Raw genomic sequence first — 19,437 nt, 5'->3', positions numbered from 1 at the left:
CCCTCAGGCTCCAGGCAGTCTGGGACAGGTTGCCAGAGATGATCAGCTCCTGTGGGCTTTAAATTGCAGAAGTAATATGAAGTTACTTCGTATGGAAAGGGGACTCGGGATGAGCAGGACCATGGCTTTCTCATCACCTGCTTTTTCTCTCTTCAGGAGCATGTGCCCATGTGCCCAGCCTTGAAAGGTCCCTGAGAAGGGGCAGTTTTCATGTCCCTACAAGAGACAGAGCTCCCAGAGTCCCTGTGGTCATCCGCCAAGCTGTGGCCTGTGGCCAGGCACCAATACTTGTACAGTAACCAAGGACTCCTGTTGAGCTGCATGTCCTGAAACCTGCCGACCTCCTGACCCTTTCCAGCCTCCTGCCAGTGCACTCTGGGCCTTGAGATGGTCCTGCCATGCCTGCTGCCATGCAGAGACACTGAAGAATGGGCTTCTCCAGGCTTTTAGGATCCTCAGACACCTTGCTCTGGCTATGGCTTGTCTTCTTTCCCTCCCCCTGCCCCATGATTTCATGGATTTGAAACAAGCACCATTATTCCATAAGACTATCTTCTAGGCCACAGGAACAAGTAAGGATGCTTTAACAGGTTCAGAGTGGGCTGAGACTTCTGGCACATCTGTGGAGGACCCCAGGGTGCCCTGTATTGCTGGAGTAGTGCTGCCAGCCCATGGAGGTGGGTGGCAGGGCTCACGCTGGAGAGGCTGCTATGCAGCTGACAAAGAATTCTTGTCCCAGTGGGAAACAACAGTCATGTGTGCTGCCCACCCCAGCTGGAGGCAAAGTCCAGCAATTAAACACACCAGGATGAAAGTCTGCTGTCAAAGCTCCAGGGCACCACCACAGTGCCAGCAAGATCCCAGGTGATGCTCACACTGCCCCTTCCATCTCAGGGAGTGCCTTTTTGCAGGTTGATATTTTAATGTAAATCTAAGTGTCATGTTACAACAGGGGTTTCAGCAGGGTCATTTCATGCTGTTGGCTACAGAAATGTTGTGAGTTGTTTGCTTGCAGCTTGAGGGGCTTATAAGGACCTCAGATTCCAGGAATGCAAGCATTTCTTTTGGCTTAAGGGAAGAGGGCAACAGTGATGGGGTATTTGGCCTTTACTGCCACTACAATGTAATCAGCACAAATAACAAAAATTTTTCACAAGGTGAGTCACTTAATCGTGATATCAGCCGTGGAAGGAGGCAACACATCAGCCTGAACACATGCCCAGGCATGGCCTACCTGCCCACCTCCACTTACTGAAATTGCAGAGTGACATGATGGCATTTAATGGGCCTTCAGGTGCTGAGAGGTGTCATCTCACCACTTTTAGTGGCCATGAAAACCCTTTTTGATTCTCTCAGTATAGACAGAGGTGTTGTAGGAGCATTTCTTGGATGTGTTGAGATTGTGAGCAAATTCAACTTACCTTTTTTTTCCATGGAGCCACAGAGAAAGTGTGCAGCAATAATTTGTGGTTGATAGTACTTTAGAGCCCAACCTCAGGGAAAGGGAGAAGAGTAAAACAACATTAGAGAGCCAATTTACATTCACTGTTTTTATCTGATCAAATGCAAAATTTTTGGTTTTTCAGAATTAAATAGAAAAGGATGGGAGGATCTGTAAATCATCTTCTCACTCCTCAAGTGTATTAAGGTGTGTAAATTTACTAACTATATGTGTCAAGTACATTACTGAAAAATTACAGGGCCAATTGTTTATGTGCTTAATTTCACTGAATTCATTTGAAATTTTTATTTTCTTTTAGATTTTTTTCAAGTTGAATAATGTTAATGTTTTTGCCAAATAAAACTCTCACCATTCAATTGATCAGTATTTAAAAAAATAAATTTATAGCTATAAATTCATTGAACAAGAGAATACAAATTTACTATATAAACCAGGTATGATAAAAAGGATATTTTAGATTTTTAGAATTTCTAAATTGTCAGAAAACTGAGAAACTTGACACCTGAAGAGACTGAAACGTCCCTTTTCCCACCCAGGTGCATGGTGAGGCTAAAACCAGTCTTCAAGACTGGCACCAGAAAAGGTGCAACACTGCACCAGCATCTCTCATTACATGCAGAAAAAATGATCATTACTAATCCCTGAGGTCATAACCTCTCAATGAACTTCATTCCTTTTTCATTGCTTAGTTCTTACAGACCTTCCCATCTGATAGTCTGGTAATTGTCTGCACTGAGGATGGCTTCAGTATTTGTGCCTTCAGCAAGTTACATTAGCCTACGCCTGCTTTTTGCACCAGGGCAGAGCTGTGAGGGGAGAGAGAGGTGCCCTTGGCTCTGCAAGGAGCAAGGAGAAAGCAGGAGACAAGGAGCAGTGGAGGGAACAGTGAAGGGAGGAATGCAGAGGCTCCCACTCACCTCCATCTGACTGGATCCCCACGCTAAGAAGGACCGGCAAGACCCTCACTAAAGCTAAAATGAAAATTTATGTTGTTCTCCAGGATAAGGAATGGAGGAAGGAGCTTAAGCTTTTCCAGACTGGGGTCTGGTGCAGCCCAGGCTGCTGGGAGCAAGCTCAGGTTGTTTCTTGAATTGCAGGTGAAGAATTAATGACTTGTAGGGCTGTGCCAGCTGCAGGAGTGGCTAGAGCAGGCAGGACTCCCTCGTGCAGGCATGTGACAGGATCATCTCTGGTCTGGTGGTCCAGACTGTAGTCAGGGTGACACGCTTGGCTGCCTGCAAACAGCTTCTCTCCCCAGATTTCAGGTCAGATGGGCAGGATTCAAGATGGAAGCAGAAGATTACTCATCTATGAGAGATTCTGTCCCAAGACACCTTGGGAAGATCAGGCTGTACACAACAGGTCACATCACTTGTGTCCCCCACCTCCCTTATTTTTGAGGGATTTTCTTTGCTATGTGTTCTTGTGCTACCTGGCTTCCAAAGAAGCTGGAAGGCAGAAACTCAGATCCACAACATGTACCACATTAGTCAAGTCCTTGCTGGAGGCCTGTCCCCAGGGGCTAGGAGGGGACCCTGCATCACCCCTTGGAGAGCAAAGCACCGAATCTGTGACCCTGCAGCCAGGGTGCTCCTGCAGCCCAGGGTCCCTGCTCCATCTGGAGCTCCTGCCCAGGAGCTGCAGCACTGCCAACGGTGTGGGAAGGGTGAGCACCAAGGAACACAGACACCTGCTGAGCATGGGAAGTAAACAAAGGCCAATGTGCAGACAAAGGGAACCCCTCAAAGCTAGTGAGTGTGAAAAGAAGAACAAACTGATGGAGCAGAAGTAAAATGGTGAAATCTACTAAATGTGCTGGAGAATTGAGTGAAACAGAAGGTGAAGTAGAAATGAAAAAAACTAATGAGCAAATACCATACAGAAGTAATGGTGGAGGTGGCAGACACAACAGGGAAGTAGAGTCCAGGACCAAGAAGGAGAAATGAATTGCATTCAGAGCAGAAGAAAAGACAGTGACCTGGAAATTAATTCCAATAGCAGGAAGAGACTGGGCTGTGCAATTTGGGGCTCATTGTTAGAGCCTGACAAGCCTGCCAGCAAGGGTGGATCCAGAGGAGAGAGGAATGCTTGGAGAAAGCTATGTGATGCAGGATACAAGGTGGAAAATAATCCAGTATGAGAGAGTGTGAAGGAATCCACTGATCTCTAATTTCATGACAAACTTTGTAGCAAGGTTTCCATTGAATTGGAACACAAATCAACTAAAAATAATGTTGCAAAATGAAAGAACAAAAAAGAAAAACAGTGAAGAGTAACAAACAAGGCTGATGCCTATACGTAACAAGGAAGAAAAAGTGATCTAGACTGCTTCGGCTCTGCTAGTCTGGTGTTAACAGTATCCAGTTAAAGAGTAACACAGCACACAGGCACGAAATGGAGGATAAAATAAAATTTATTATGTCGACTAACTTGATAGCTTAAAAAACCCTCTTTCTATAAAGCTATAGGCCCTGTGTGTCCTCCAGGGAAGCAGCTCTGAACCTTGGGACCAATTAGGAACCATGGTAGGTGTTGGGGCAGAAACAAGCACAGGAATTCCATGTGGGAAGGAGTGGTTCGGGTCAAGACAAAAGCAAAGACTGAGGAAAGGGAGCATATCAGGACACACGGGTTACTACTGAGGTACTTTGTGGATATTTTTATAAATTATTTTCCTTAAGGACTGGCATAAATATTAGGTGTAATCTGATGAAATCAGAATGTTGTAGCGCATTCACAATGTAGGGGAAAGTAAATGAATGCTGTACCACCAAAAAAGGGTAAGAAAGTCACCAGAATAGACATTGACCTGCCTCTGCAAATGCAACCCTGCCTGTGTCCAGGTGGGAAACTCTCACTAGGTGAGCACAAGTCTGTAACTGCTCCTGGTCACCCATCTTCAGGAGAGGAAATGTGAACAGCAGTACAGCAAAAAGAGCTACCATGGCATTAGGTGCAGGAACAGGCAGACTAGTAAGAAAATGCTGGAAAAACTTGTTTAGTCTTCCCTGTAATGGCTGAGAGGGAGATGATTGCAGTCTACAAACACACTGTAGCACGAACACCAAGGCAGGACCGTGGTGAGATAAATTACAACGCTGGCACAGGAACAAGTGTTTATTAACCAGCCGTGCATCAAATTAAGCTGGAAATGAGAAGATGATTCCTAACAATTAGAATAGTGAGTTCTGAAAACGCCTTCAGAGCAGGCGAGCGCGACTGAAGTCCCGGCCACTTTTTAGGATGCAGATTGGCCTGGATGTGGAGGCGCCACAGGACGGAAACACTCTGGAAACTGCCCGCCGTCCGGGCCGGCGTCTCTGGGCTCTGTCCGGTGTCTCCGAAAGCTCGCGGTGCCTGTTGCGGTATCACGAGGGGGATAAGAGCCCTTGAGCCGCAGGTTTACGGACCTGTACAGGTCTCCCTCATGCCGTCACCACCACCCTCGAGCCAGCCCTCCGCACCGCTCGTTGACCCTGCCGCAAGCCGCACCCGTTCCCAGCCATTTTCCACCCTCCCCTCACACCGCTCGACTCCACAGGCAGAGCCCGCCCGGGCCCTCAAGCACGACCGCGGCGGGCGTGGCCATGGAACGGGCGGGACGCGGCGGGCGCGCTGATTGGCCGCGACTCTCCCGAGGGTGGGACTCTGCACTTTCTGCCAATCGGCAGCGATAAAGGGGCGGGGCTTCCCGCTTTAATGGCGGGGGCGGCCGTGGCGGCGGCAGAACGGGGTGCGGCTGGTGGTGAGTGCGGGTGGCCGTGGGCTGGAGGGTGTGGGGCTCGTTCTGGCCTGGCGGGGGCCGGGCTGGGGATGTCTAGTCTGTTCTAGCGGTTGTTTGGGGTGTTTGTGAGGGAGAGTTTGGGTGGAGGTGTCCGAGGTTAGCGGTGGGTCGTTGGGATGTGCTGAGGGGGCTTCGGAAGGTGGTTGCCGAGCCGGAGGATGCTGAGGAGGCCTTAGCAGGGTTTAGCTGCTTTGAGGAGTTAAGCTTTGCTGCCGGGAATGGTGGGTCCTGCCCCGGGGAAGCCATGTGCTGCTTGGCACCTGTTAACTCGCCTGCTGGAGGAGGCTCGTGTGTGTATATATCCATTTTCCCCTCACCTGGGATGCTCACGGTCATGGGAGGAGGTGTGTGGTGTCTCCTCAGCACAGGGGTGGGGAGGCCGTGGCCTGATGGGTGGGATGGGTGTTGTGGTACTGTGACGTGCACTTGGCGGGTGATCACGCTGGGTGCGGCTGTAGAGGCTGTCACCCCTCCGGAAAAGGGGGGCACCCGTAGTACCGTGTGGTAAATCCACCGGTGTGCAAACCTGCCCGTGTCAGACGGAGAGACAGAAGTGGAGTCCGAGTTGAGCTGTTGAAGTGGTTTTTGGGTTTGTGGTTTTTTTTCTCAAAAGCAACAGGGTCCTGTGAGGAGCTATAGTGCTCCTTGGCTCACAGCCTGGTGCCGCTGTCTCAGCGCACCCATGGTGCCAGGGAAGGGCGCAATTCCCTTCCGCAGTCGGCCGCTCTCCTTCGGGGCAGAGCCGGCCCCTCCGTGCGAGGCTGGGATGCCTTCCCGGCCGGCCGAGGGCAAGGACTGTTCCTCCACGCTGTGTTCCGTGGCACAAACACCGGCCTCTGCCAGAGGCCTCGCTGGGTCCCGGCCGTGACGGGGCTGTCTCCCCGCTGCTGGCCGGTGGCCCGAGCCCAGGGTACGCCTGCTTCCCGGCTCAGGGACCGCCGGCTGCGCAGCCTCAGGAGCGAGATCGCCATCGCCCTGTTGGCGCTTTGGCGGGATTGTCCCAGCTCCACAGGCAGCGGAGTAGCCCCGCGGGCTCGCTGGAAGGTGGCTGAACCCGCACACATCGCGGCGGCGGCGCGGGGCCTCTGTGGGCCCGCTGCGGCCCTTCCCAGCCGCGCAGGCCCCGCTTCCGGGCCCGTCCGCGCCACACCCGAGCCGGGCCGGGAACCGCCCGGGCGGGGGGACCCGGCGCTCACTCCGGCGGCAGCGGGGCCGGGGCCTTTGCCAGAGGGACTGGCAGGGATGGCAGCAAGGCTGAGCGGGAAACTGCCCGGCTCCTGCCGTGGGCACCGGGCTGAGCCGCGGGTCCGCCGAGCAGCCGAGGGCTGTGGTCTCCTGGGGCTTCTCTGCAGCGGGACGCGAGCAGCCCCCGGCGGCCGGGCAGCTTTCTTTTACCCAGCCGTCGGCATCAATGTAACCATTCAGAAGGCTCTTCCCTCCTCCCCCGGGCAGGGTGGCAGTACCAGGCCTCCCCCGCTGCTGCGACACAATGTCAGCTTTGAGCGCCGGCTCGTGTAGGTGCTTGGCCTCCCGCTGGCCCTCGCTCTGGAACGCGGCGGCAGCAGGAGGAGGAGGTCGCTGTCAGCCCCCTGGTAGCAGCAGGAGGAGGAGGAGGTCACTGTCAGCCCCCTGGTAGCAGCAGTTGCCTGGCCTCGGGCTGGCCTGGCGCTGGTATGGTCGTTCACAGCGGTCTGTGCTTCCTTGACCACTGTGGGCTCGATAACCACTGGCAGTTCAGGGCATGGTGTGTAGATCTCTTTACGTGGGCCAGCTCCTCTGTTGTAGCAAAGGGGAAGCTGGGAAAGCTACTTATTTTTACGTTGTAACAGACTAAATGAGGCAGCATAAATAGGCATTGCAACAAGAGGCTAAGCTTTGGGGGTGGCAGTCCATGCCTCATGTGCCAGTGCCTGGGCTGCTGCCTGTAGAGGGGCTGTCAGGTGCTTTCCCTGTGACTGATCATGTTGGTTCTGCCATCTGAAAGGCAGGGAGGGAAAAGTGGGGTGAATACTCCTTCCTATACTCAGTGGGCAGCATGGAATAACACTGGATGCTTTACCTGCTAGTGCATTTCCTCAGAGCATCTCTTCCCATCCTGGAGGCCAGGATTGTCTATGCAGCAGTGCATCCATCCTGCTGTGCTGTCCCAAACTGACCACCTTCTCTTCTACCAGAATGCAGCCAGGGCAGATTCCTAGCTGGATGGAGCTGACCTTCCCACCAGACCTGCTGGGCAGCTTCTTGAGGGTAGTTTAGAGTCAAACAGCTGGCTGAGTCCTTGGGGCTTGGCTGAGACTGCTGTGCCTTATCTCTTTCCTAGGAAGCCCCTCTAGCTCATGGGTGTGAGCTGCTGCTAATAGCCGGTTCCTATGAGAAACAGCAAGATGCCAGTTGTTGCAGCATCTACTTGCTACATCTTGCTGTGGAGATTAAGCTGTGCCACCCACACAGCCTGGGCCTCTGTGGTCCTGCCTTAGGTTGTGTTCTTATTTTTGTTTCCTGAAAGCCAGTTGGGGGGGGATTATGTGGTCCTTCAGGGAGGAAGTGTAATATGAAAGTACTGTTAAAACTGAGACTAAGGAGTAAAAGCTCACTCTGACCTAGAGGTGTCTCTTACCATATGTAAGAGATAAGTAAGGGAGCTTATCGAAGTTGGATAGTGTCTTCTTTCTCTCCTGGTGGAGAAAAGCTTTGCATCCTGAGGGACCTCTGAAGCTGGTCTCAGGGGCAGGTGCTTTGCTAGGTGCTGTCCTTGAATGTTACAGGTGAATGCTTTCTTCTTTTCTGCTGGGGGTTACAGCATAGTGAACACTCAGCCTGAGATGCTTATGAGGGACACTGGGAGTGGTGCCTGTGATGGCCCAAGAGATGCTCTGTGTTTCTGTGCTTTTGTATTGGAGTTCTGGTAGTTGTGCCCTGCTGGCTGTCAGATGGTGGGAGTACTTGGGCTGGAAAGTCTGGTTCTTGCCAGTCAAACAGGTGAGGCAGCTTGGGCTCTTACAGGGAGGAGACGGTCCCCAGGAGCCAGGACTCTTCCCTGCAGGAGTTGTGGGGCTGCTGTTGCTCAGAGATGACAAGTTGCAGCTGCCACAGCCTCTTCCCCACCATCAGGCTGTTGTCTGCATTCTGAGCCTTTAGTGGCTTGAGGGTGGTGGAGGTGGTAACTGGGTCTGATGTTTCTTGATTTTGTGTGTCATAGGATCGATTCTTTGCTCTGGGATGGCTTGGGGTGGTGAGCTGTCACTGGCAGCAAGTTCTCCAGCTTTGTGGCAAGGAGCTATCTTACCCTGTGGATCAGACCAGCTAGCTTGCTCTCATAGTTTAAGATTTGCTCTGTGCACACACAGATTTTATAACTCATGCTGCTTCTATTTAACCCTAAGAGGCTTTCCATGTCTGTACAGCTGTAGAAGCAGTACAGACAGGGAATTGACTGAGGATTGACTGAGTGGTCAATCTACACCTGTGTTGAGATAGTCAGGTTTCATACTTCACGTTCTTTGTGCTTGGAAGGCTGTGAACCTCCTCGAATGTAGTAACCATTAAGCCTCAGGCATGTTGGGTTCTAGGTGCATATACTGTGCTACTGGACTATGACATCTTCATACTGTCAGAGAACGTCCTGCTCTCTTGTTAGAAGATTGTGTCACTGCACTGCCTTCTTGGTGTGGAGGGTGCAGGACCCAAAGCTGGTGCCATGGTAAGTTCCAGGCAGTGGCCTCTTGTCTTGTTGAGAAGTGTCTCTGGGTTCATACCTGGTCTTCTTGAATAGTCAAAATAAAGCTGTTGGGGGGAATTTGTGAGTCTTTCCTTTCTGCATCTTGCCTTGTAGATTTTAATGTCCATCTTGTCTTGCTGTACCTGTCTAATTAATGTGCTGGCCTGAGTGGGGTAGAGCACACTAATCATTACTGTGTCATGATTACAGCCAGGGCTGTGAGAACACAGGTGAAACCTTGTGTTGGGGCATTTGCATAGTGATTAAAACCAGAGATGAGTGCTGTGGTACAGCCTGTCCCACCTCCAGATAGAGGTACTCTGTTTCTTTGCTAGGTGGCTTTAGAAGGCTGACCTGATTTTGGATGCAGGTGTTAGAAGTTGGCCTAGCTCTGTCCTTCCTGAGCGTGCTCTGTGCACTCTGGGGGGCTGCTGGGTGCTTTCACTTCAGAGAGAGAGCTCAGCCATCCCTACCTTCCCCCTTCACTTGGTACTGTATGAGGGAGTGACAGAGATCAATATGGTTATTCAGAAAGGAAATACCTTTTTTTCCCATTTCTGTTGATATCTCATACTGTTTCTTTTTTCCTTCACTTCTTTACTCCTTTGTTCCTTGCTATGTCAGATTTTTTCTAATGTTGCCTTTTCTGTGTTTTTTTTTCTCATCTCATCTGCTCTCATCTCTACTGATATCGGTTCTCTGAATATGCAGCCACTGGCTTTGAATGTGATAAGGAGTAAACCTACTCTTTACAGCTTGAGGAGGTGCTGCCCCTGCAAAAAGTATGCTGTGCATATTAAACCTCTTACTGCTCTTGGTGTGCTCTTGTGGAACCTTGAAGTCTGATTATCTGCCTTGATTTTTGTACAAGGTTACCAAACCCTATTGCAATGGATGTCCCCCTTTCCCTGAAAACTTGTGAGGTGCCACACTGACTGTCAGTCAGAGCTCTCCTGCTGATGTGGGAGTCTCCTCTTGCTTTCCCTGCTTCCAGTGAGTATGGGAAGGGGAGAGCTTAATCTGTTTGTAGGATGCTATCCAAAGGCCTCAGGGTTTTACAGCCACTTCGTGAGAGAGTGGTAGGGTATTAACACACACTTGGTGAGGATGAGGAAACTGCTCATCTTCAGGCAGGGCACTTCCTGCCACTTGGGTCCTATGTGCCAGGAGCAGCACCCAGCCAGTGTGATTCCCTCACCAGTTGCAATGGCAGCTCTTGCAAGAGCTGTTACATATCACAACTTTGAGAGTTGGCATCCCTTATGTCTCACAGTACCTCCTGTACTGACTTGAGAATATGCTGGTGTAGAGTATATGGTACCAGGTTGTCGGCCATGTCCTTTGACACTCAGCATGAAGCATGTGAGCCAGAGGAAGTGACTAATGGATAGGATTCAAATGGGAAAACTTATCTGGTGCTGCTAGCATAAAGTTTCCTTGAAATCTTTGTAGTTAAGTTGTGACTGGAGTTCTGGGAGTGGTTGTTCTCAAATTCCAATCAGAGTTTGCCCCAAGTCCTCAAGAGCTGAGGTGCCAGGCTAGCAGAGTTGCTTTACTGCCCATATCTGTTGGTGTGACTTCCACACTTAAAACATAGAAGCTCTGGTTGTCCTGCCAGACTTGTCTTCTGTGGCTGGTGACAGGCATGTCTTTATACTGATTTCTTTTGAGAAAAAACATTACTTTGGAAGCACGTGGACAATGCTATCTTAACTTGAGTCTTCAGTGAATGGCTGAAATTATTAGCAGGAATGCAAGTGTACTTGAATACAGCTCTCCTGTTGAGTGGCCTCTGCTGCATGTGTTTGAGCTGGTGTTAGGAGATGCTGTGTGTGAAATGAGTGTGTACTGCCTGGTTACAAGCCCCTCTCCCTTTCACTGAGCACAGAGCAGCAGACAGTGGGGATCCAAATTCAGTTTTCTGTGCTTCACTGTACACTTGAGTCTTAGAGTGATCCCACTACAGAGTTGATAGAAAACAGGGGTTTGCAGCTTATTGCTGGCTGGGCTCCTTCTCTCTCTTGTCTTGCTCTGACTGCCTTGCTGCCTGTGTGTTGTTTGGGGCAGATAAATTTGCATGTTGCTCATCTTGCTGGATTCGCTTGTGCATAAGCTCAGGAAAGCTGCTGGAGCTGTGGCTGTCAGCTCTTGGTGGTGATGTTTTGTGGTGCCAGCCTTGTGTGTGCAGTACACACCCCTGTCTGTGGCTGGCTTGATCAGTTCCACTCTTCTGCAGGGGAATATAGTCCATGGGCACATGGGGCTGTGTGCAGCCTTTGCTGGACCCCATGGTGACTTTCTGGAATGCCAGGCAATTGGGTAGGTGCCATGGTGGGGAGCTGGGGGAGGAAGATGCCTCTTCCTGAGAGGTGGTGGAGCTCAAAGCTGCATCAGGCAGCCAGCCTTGTTGCCAGCCTGTAGGTTAGGGATGTGAGTTAGTTTCACATCTGGCCAACTGATTATCTCCTGACCTTTGAGGGCTGCTACTCCCTGGGAAGCCCTACAGGGCCAGGCCTGCTTCAGCCAGTTCAGCAAGGGCCCTTTGCCAGCTCTCCCTGGGGTGGCAGCTCTGTGGCCACCTAGCAGATGGTTTTGGTGCTGCCTTTAATTAAACTAGTGGGGAGATGAGGGTGTTTGCTTTTGCACTTATTACAGGACTGATTTCTGACCTGAATGCTGAGGAGTAGGAGTGTTCAATGTCTGGGGCAGAGTCTGTTGCTTGCAGATAGTTGTGTGGGGAGATGTGTGCCCTGCAAGGCTGTTAACAAAACTAACTCTGGTCTCTGTCAGTGTCATGGTTCTGACAGTGCTGTGGCCTGACTGGGGCTGGTCATAAAAGGCCTTGCTGTTGCTGCTGAAGTTGCATTAATTAGCTCTATAGCTTGCTGGAAATATGCAGTCTACACGTTGCTTGGTGTAAGCAAGTATTTAATCCTTGATGTTGGTTACTGGAGCAGATTGTGGCCTGATACCCTAGTTTGCAAATAGTGGGAACTTTTTGTCTGACATGGGGAAGCGACTCCCTGTTGTTGAGAGATAGGAGATGTGTTGCAAGGTTTCTCTGTATCATCTAGGGTGTGTTTGGGCCCCTAGGGTTCCTGCTCATTTGGAATGCTTGGACCTATTTGCTTGATTTCTCTTCAGATGTTCAAGGTTCAGTTTTGGATTCTGCATCTGTTCCCAACTCCTTGCTTAAGAAGGTCAGGATTTAGGAGGAGTTAAAGTGTCCCCCATGTGCAGAGAGGACAGATCCAACCACTGAGCTGTGAACAGCTGCAGTGTGTGATGTGGAGTGCAGTAAGAGCTGATGCCTGTCTGGATGATGAACCCCTCTCAAAGTGTTGAAGGGTGCTGTGCACAGAGGAGAGTTCAGGTTCCTGGACAGTTGGTGCTCTGTGCTGGAAAACCCCTGCCTGCAGCAGAAAGGCTGGCATGGAGCAGTCATGGTTTAGGCAGGCAAGTGCACTTCACACCCCCCTGCCTAGTGAAGGTAACTCTTGAGTGTGCCCTGCAACTCCCACTTTGCTGCTCAGCTGTCAACACCCCAAGGTCAGTGGCTGCCCCCTGAGGGGCAGAGGAGGAGGGCAAGACATACCTGCATCTGCTCACTGAGCATAGGCATACTTTGGCCGCTTTGATGTAGGATGATGTAGCATGCCAGTGGGGACAGATGCCAGGTCTCCCAAAGACCTGAAGACCTCAGGGGTTTCTCTGGAGATGTGGTTGCTCTGTTAGCTTAATTTAGGAGGATGTTGCTCTGCCTAGAGAAACCAAGGAAAACTTACAGGTCCTTTCCATAAGGGCCTATAATTCTACTAGTAGCATAATTCTATTATTTTTGTCTTGGTAGACATCTTGGTGCTTGCCCAGAGCCTGTGTTCAGGACAGGTCCAATGCCTCCAACTTCCTGTGGCATGTGTGGCTGTAGGAGTGTCAGAGGTGCTTCACAAAACAGCAATAAGACAGACTTGTTACTGTTCACGCTGGTGGGCACTTCTGTGCCAGTCCTGGTTTGAAATGGGCTTCTCCCACTACTTGGGGGAATAGCTGTCATGGACCCTGAATTGTTTTGAGCTGGGGTCCTAGTTGGCCAGTGCTACTGGAGACTGTGGCCCAGGGTAAGGGAAGTGATCCATAGTGTCTGAGCTGAAGTGTGTTCCTGGAGTGTGAGATGTAGCTCTGAGCTCAAAGACAACCGACACTCTCTTCTCATCCTAGCCTGCTCAAAATAGGCAAGTACTCGGCAGGACTTTTGTCTCTGCCCTGGACCTGTAGTAAGGCTGACTCATTCACCTTGATAAGATAAACACAGACCTTGAATAGTCAGGTGCCTCTGCTGGGAGCTGACTCTTGAGGGCTCCTCAATCTAGCAAATAAAGGTGTAGCTGGATGTAGTGGTTGAAAGCTAAAACTAGACAGACAAGTTTGGAGCTTGCTCTTAGCCATTAGAGCAACATAAAGCTCAGCAGCTTTCCAGACTTGTGCTTACTGTGTTTCCCACAGCTGAGCCTTGAGTGTCTCTTAAGGATGCAATAGTTCGGGCTGCACTTTCAGCTGGCCTTTGCTGCACATGGTGAGTGGATTATCTTGGCAGTACCCAGAACTTTAAATATTACTTTGCATCACGGTGATACTACAAGTGAGTATTACTTGCTATTAAACCCTTTGAAACCTTGCTTGGGAGGGTGAACAGGTATTTTGCTGCTGAGGTGCCCCTGATATGTGGGGGCATCGGTCCTAAATGGGCTTTGCCCTGTTGCTCTCTCTGCCTGCAAGATGGCACAAGGGACCACCTTCTCTGCTTTCTGAAACACAGCAAAACTTCTTGGGCTCTGTCCTTGGGCTGCATGGCTTTGCAGAGTGCTCTGGAGCCTTGCTTGGGGGAATGGGTGTTTTGGAGGATTGCGGTGAAGGAGGAGACCTCTTCCTGCCTGCTGCCCTTGCAAAGAGGTTAGGTGGCACTCCCCAGTCTGGAGGAATGCAGAAGGGATGACTGGGCAGGCACAGAGCCAGCACCACTGCTGCACCAAACTGATTTGCAGGGAATGGTGAGCCAGAATGGTGTGTGCCAGGCCCCCCTGAAGATTACTGCTGGCAAAGCCTGCCATGGAGGTGCCTGGTAGCTCTGCACAGGAAGTGTCAGCTGCCACCCTGCCTACAGCAAAGATGGCAGTGAGTTCTTCCTCTTGCTGTGAAGCTGAAGGAGCAGTGCTGGTGTTGGCTGGTGAGGGCTTGAGGTGGCAGTGGCTGCCAAGTACTCAGGGACCTTACTCAGAAGAGGGGTACTCTGGCTTTAGCTTCCTGGCTGCTGGTCTGGAAGAGGCCATGTGCTTCCTGGTGGTGGCAGCAATATACCTCCTGGGAAGACTGGGCTGGGGACCCATTTCCCCAGGCCATGCATGGGCTGTGACTCCAGTGCACCTTCTTGGAGGGAAGGGGTAGGTGGAGTGTCTGGTAGCAGCTGTGAGGAATGCCTCCCTTGCAGATGGATGAGTCAGATGAGGCTGGGCCTATGCTCTGCCTCCCTTCCTGCTGCTCTGGTGTTCTGTGGGCTGGGGAGAGGTTGGGGAGCACAGGGAATGGGTGAGGGTGTTTAAAACTTACCTGCAGCAGTAAGAACCCTTCCTGATTTTTCTGGAGAGCATCTGCCCAGATCACTTTCTAGTGTGTGTTCATACTGAGGATCAGCAAGTGTGGGGAGTGCCAGTCCTTCTCTCTGCAGCCTTCCATCATAGGGCTTTCTCTTGTCTGGAAGGGGAGTGGAAATGCCATTGCCAAGCAGGATGCACCTGGCCTCTGAGGTACTAGGTTATGTGGTAGTAGTTTCTTGTCCAGAGGGTTTTGTGCAAGGATGTGAAACCAGGAACTTTGACATCAGAAAGTGATGTTTGTTTCTGAACCTATGGATTTCCTTCCTCATGTAATGGGCCTGCCAGTGGTGATGTGCTGCTTCTGTGGTGGGAATGAGTTGGCAGTAGCCCAAAGCTGACCATAAAGGCACTGTGCTGTGGAGAGTGTGGGCCAGCCCTGCATCTCTGCTCCAGGGTCACACAGAGAAGTGTGCTGAGTGGTATGGCTGCCAATGCTGCTGGCAATGTCCTGGTGCTTGTGGATGAAAATGCTTGAGCTCGTACAGCAGGAGCAAGATTAAGGGGCTGGAGATACAGTGCTGAGGTTGGAAGCTTTCCTAGCTGGCTTGAAATGTTGGGTTCTTGCCTTGAGTGAAGGGAAGGACTGCTGGCATTTGATGATGGGGTTCCCAGCAGAGCTGGGGAAGCAGATCCAGGCTCTGTGAGAAGTGAGGAGGCCTATAGCTCAGCTGGAAAGTGGATTCTGGTGTGTGATCAGCTGAAAGCAACAAGCAACACTGGCCAGATACATGACTGTTTCTCTGAAATTGGGCTTGGAGTTTACTGATCTGCAGGGCTGTGCTCTGTAGGCTGCTAGCCTGGGAAAACAGCTGCTTGATCTTCCCTGCCTCTTTCCACAGAGACACTGCCACCACCATGGAGGGGATTGTGACTATGTATCAGGACTTCATGAAGAAAGCAGGTCAGTGTTTGGCTCTGCCCAGCCATCAGACAGGTAGCACTACATGCTTTAGTGCCAGAGGCTCTGGGGGGTGGTCTGTTATCCCTGAAGCATCCCTTGGTGTAACTGCATCCTGTCTTTGCCCTTACACAGATGCAACTCTGGGGGTTTTGTACTGCCTGTTATGAGGCTGTCTTGCATCAGTGCCTGTGTAAATTGTTTTGGGGCACTTGTGTTCTCCTGGGCAGATGATCTCCAGGCTGCCCTGCAGCATGGCTTCAGGCTATACTGTGCTGAGTCTGACTTCACCAGCCTCTGCTCCCAGCCTGCTTCCCTACTTGCACTCGTGTCCTAGAGCAGGATTGCCGTGCCTGTGCCTCTGCTGTGGCAGTAGCAGTGCTGGCAGCAGGCTGGGGTGAGGATGCTAACTGCTCTGCACTGTGGCTCTCTCTGCAGACCCCCGCATCGCTGATTATCCACTGATGCAGTCCCCATTCCTTGTGATGGGCATCCTTCTGGGATATGTCTACTTTGTCCTATCCTTGGGTCCCCGGCTAATGGCCAACAGGAAGCCTCTAAACCTGAAGAAGTTCATGGTGCTATACAACTTCTTTCTGGTGGGACTCTCCCTTTACATAGTCTATGAGGTGAGTTATTGGTAGCTTGGTCAGGCATGTGTAAAGCAGCGTGTGCAGGCTGTGGGTGATGGGGAACCCTTTTCCTGGCTGTTCCCTGCCCTTCTGTGCAGAACTTGATGTGCAGTGGGTGATGTGTTTGGCCTCACCCTAATGATCTCTTGTTGCAGTTCCTGATGGCAGGGTGGCTCACTGGGTACACCTGGCGATGTGACCCTGTGGACTTCTCACAGGACCCCAAGGCCCTCAGGGTGAGTTCTCATCCCTCTCCTGATAAGTGGGAGGGCCTTTAGTGCTTCTGTTTGGATGGCAGGGTCACAGCTCCTGCCTTTCCTGAGGCAGATGATGTGTAGTCTCTGGGCCTTGGTTTCATGCCAGGGTAACTGTATGAAGCCCTTCACTCACTGGGCTTGTTCAGGCTGAGGCAGGTCTCTGATGTTAACCTGTTCTGTTACAGATGGTCAGTGTTGCTTGGCTCTTTGTTTTCTCCAAGTTCATCGAACTGACAGACACGGTGAGTTACTGAGAAGGCCTTTTCACCACTTGCTGGGCAGGGAGCTGAGCCCAGTGTATTTTGGGGTAGGTGCTTTTGCAGCCCTTCCAGTATGACCTGGTAGTGCTTCTGTCTGGCATCACTGCCAAGGAGGCCACCCTGGATTGTTGGTGCTGAGGCCACTCTTTACATGCTTCAGCTCTGGAAGCTGTGGTGTGACCTAATGAGTGATGACAATGAGTGGGGAGGGAGTGAAGCATCATTGAGAGCACACACTGGATTAGTGGCACAGCCTGCTCTAGCTGCTCCCAGGCTGCAGGTTCTTAATGCTGTTGGGCTTTCATTGCAGGTGATCTTTGTCCTGCGGAAGAAGAATGAGCAAGTCACGTTCCTGCACCTTTTCCACCACTCTGTTCTGCCATGGAGCTGGTGGTGGGGAGCCAAGTTTGGTCCAGGTAAGATGGCAACTGCCTGGGTGCAGGGATTGGGTAGGATTACCCCAGCATGCTGAGAAGGGGTTTTTGGCCCTGTTGTGCTCTTAGCAGCTCTGTGTAGTGCTGATTGCTGTGGAGTACTGACTTACACTATGGAAAATCTATCTTAACAGGGGGAATGGGCTCATTCCATGCCATGATCAATTCCATGGTGCATGTTGTCATGTATTTCTACTATGGGCTCTCAGCAGCAGGACCTGCCTTTCAGAAGTACCTGTGGTGGAAGAAGCACATCACAGCCATCCAGCTGGTGAGTCTGTATGGTAGAGCAGAGCATGTGCCTGATGTGAAGGGCAGGCCAGCCCTTGTACCTTTGAAAGGTGCAGCCCCAGCAGCAGTTGTCCCCTCTGTAGCGTATTGCTCTGAGTTTTGAGCGGCTCTGCCCCACTGTGGGCCTCTGATAGCCCTACCAGCCTGGTTGGGGTGTGGGTGCTGTTCAGCTCCTGGGCTGTAGCTGTGCTGGGAGGGTGAGAGGCACATGCTGCTCTGAGACTTGTGCCTGCCTCTTCCAGCTGCTGCTGAATGCCTCACCATAAGGAACTCTGCTTTAGACTAGGAAAGGAGTCTAGGTGTTGCCTTTAAAAATAAGGTCTCTAGTGGGTTCCCTGGCCCTGCTCCCATTAATAACTTGTTCTTACTCTGCCTTGCTCCCAGGCACAGTTTGTGATTGTCTCCGTCCACATCTCCCAGTATTACTTCATGCCAAACTGCCAATACCAGTTCCCCATCTTCATTCACCTTATCTGGATTTATGGGACCATCTTCTTCATCCTCTTCTCCAACTTTTGGTACCAGTCCTACACCAAGGGCAAGCGGTTGCCCAGGGTGGCTCAACAAGCAGCCCAGCACAACGGTAGCAGCATCCATGAAAATGGCACTGTCACCAATGGCAAGGTCAAAGCCAACTAGAGGGTAAAGTGCTCCCAGAGCCAATGAGAGCCCCGGGGCAGAGGCAGCTGGGACCTGTCCCTCTGCTCCTGGGTGCTACTAGCCAAGTAAAGTGCCTACAGACTGTTGTACCCTTGTGCCCAGTCCTGCTGTCCCCTGTCTGCATGCTCAGCCCCTCTGCTCTGAGCAGCCATGGGCCACTTCTGCTCCTGGGAGGGCTTGTGCTGTTTATCAGTGTTGCTGAGCAGAGAGGCAGCTGCCTGCATCACAGCTGTGGGGCTGCAGTCCCATTCCAGTGTTTCCAAAGGAACTTTCCCCAAGTGCCTACATCTGGCTCTTCTGCCTAGGGGCCATTTCCTTCTGAGTAGGACCAAAAGAAGAGACCGCTTCCTGTCCTGGTGCCCTCTCCTCTTCCCTGGCTCACAAGAGCTTGTATGGATGAGCAGATTCATCCCTGGCTGCTTGTTACTGCCAGCTCATGTGTGAGTGCTCCTGCTCTACAATGCCTTGTGCCACTTTGTTCCATGCCACAGTGCTGCATGTCCCTTCTGGTCCCTGTGTGCCCAGCTTGGGAGTCCTGCCCTGGTATATCTGTGCCCAGGTGTCAGTGGAGAACGTAGGGGCAGTACTTATGGGACTTAAGGGCCCAGACCTGCCCAGTACGGTACCCATGCCCTGTGCCTAGTACATAGCAGGGGCTGTGACAGCCTGAAAGGCTTCCCCCTTGTGATAAGCCCAGGTTGCCTTGCTGTCCTTGTGCCTGGGCTGGGTGCTCAGTGTGTGCTTAAGCCACACTTACCTGATCCTCTAAGGCAGCTGGTGGCTTGCTCCATAGTGGGGGAAGACCAAGCTCAGCCTAGTCTTGGACCACTTCCATTCTTGTAAATTCAAGACTTGAGCAATAACTGCCCCTAAAATCAGCTCCTGGCCTCTCCTGCTTGGGTCCAGCCCTGCTCTGGCCTAGCCTGAGCATAGTAGAGGGTGGTTTTAAGTGAGCACCTCTTGCCTTTGTGGATCTGACTGGGCCTGTGTGAAGATGTGCTCTGTACTTCAGCAAGGCAGTGCAGCAGCTCTCCTGGCCTGGTGCCCGACACCTGCTCTGATTGTAACCAAAACATGCTGATGGCCTCGAGGACGAGGTGAAGGAGCCAGGCCCTGTCAGATTGGGCTGCTCTTCTATCACAAATAAACAAACAGAAGGAGAAATGGCTCTGTTCTCTTGTTTTCTTGGCTCACTATAAGCAAAAGCTCTTCCAGGTGCTTGGTCCTGCCCAGCGTGGTTGAAGGCAGGACTGGGAGAAACAGCTGGTGTAGCAGGTTTGTGCTGGGGGAAGAGGGTGATAGTTGTGTGCTGATGAAGCAGATGGCAGATTGTTGGGAACTGTTTTGGTAGAGCAGGGCTCAGGGCTGGATGTGTGTCAAGGCTTCTGTT

At 51.5% G+C, this 19,437-nt stretch overlaps 1 protein-coding gene across 5 annotated transcripts; it reads left to right on the top strand.

Annotated features, from left to right (window-relative positions):
* The first annotated feature begins 5,134 nt into the window (after window positions 1-5,134).
* On the top strand, window positions 5,135-19,211 carry ELOVL1 (ELOVL fatty acid elongase 1). 5 transcript variants are annotated; one of them, XM_071436496.1, is made up of 8 exons: window positions 5,135-5,207; window positions 15,455-15,516; window positions 15,952-16,142; window positions 16,301-16,381; window positions 16,588-16,644; window positions 16,973-17,078; window positions 17,231-17,367; window positions 17,772-19,211. In XM_071436496.1, exons 2-8 carry the CDS (start codon window positions 15,471-15,473, stop codon window positions 18,024-18,026), a joined length of 873 nt encoding a protein of 290 aa, XP_071292597.1. In that variant the 5' UTR covers window positions 5,135-5,207; window positions 15,455-15,470; the 3' UTR covers window positions 18,027-19,211. The 5 variants fall into 5 exon arrangements, with proteins under 5 accessions (XP_071292597.1, XP_071292601.1, XP_071292600.1 ...); XM_071436500.1 differs by lacking the exon at window positions 5,135-5,207 and adding an exon at window positions 6,135-6,156; XM_071436499.1 differs by lacking the exon at window positions 5,135-5,207 and adding an exon at window positions 6,247-6,290.
* Window positions 19,212-19,437: the final 226 nt, after the last annotated feature.

The sequence above is a fragment of the Agelaius tricolor genome, unplaced genomic scaffold, assembly GCF_023055355.1.
Source record: "Agelaius tricolor isolate 1412-34295 unplaced genomic scaffold, bAgeTri1.0.p SCAF_11, whole genome shotgun sequence".
NCBI classification, from domain to species: domain Eukaryota; kingdom Metazoa; phylum Chordata; class Aves; order Passeriformes; family Icteridae; genus Agelaius; species Agelaius tricolor.
Note: the sequence above shows the minus strand (reverse complement) of the source record. Positions and strands in the feature narration are given on the sequence as shown.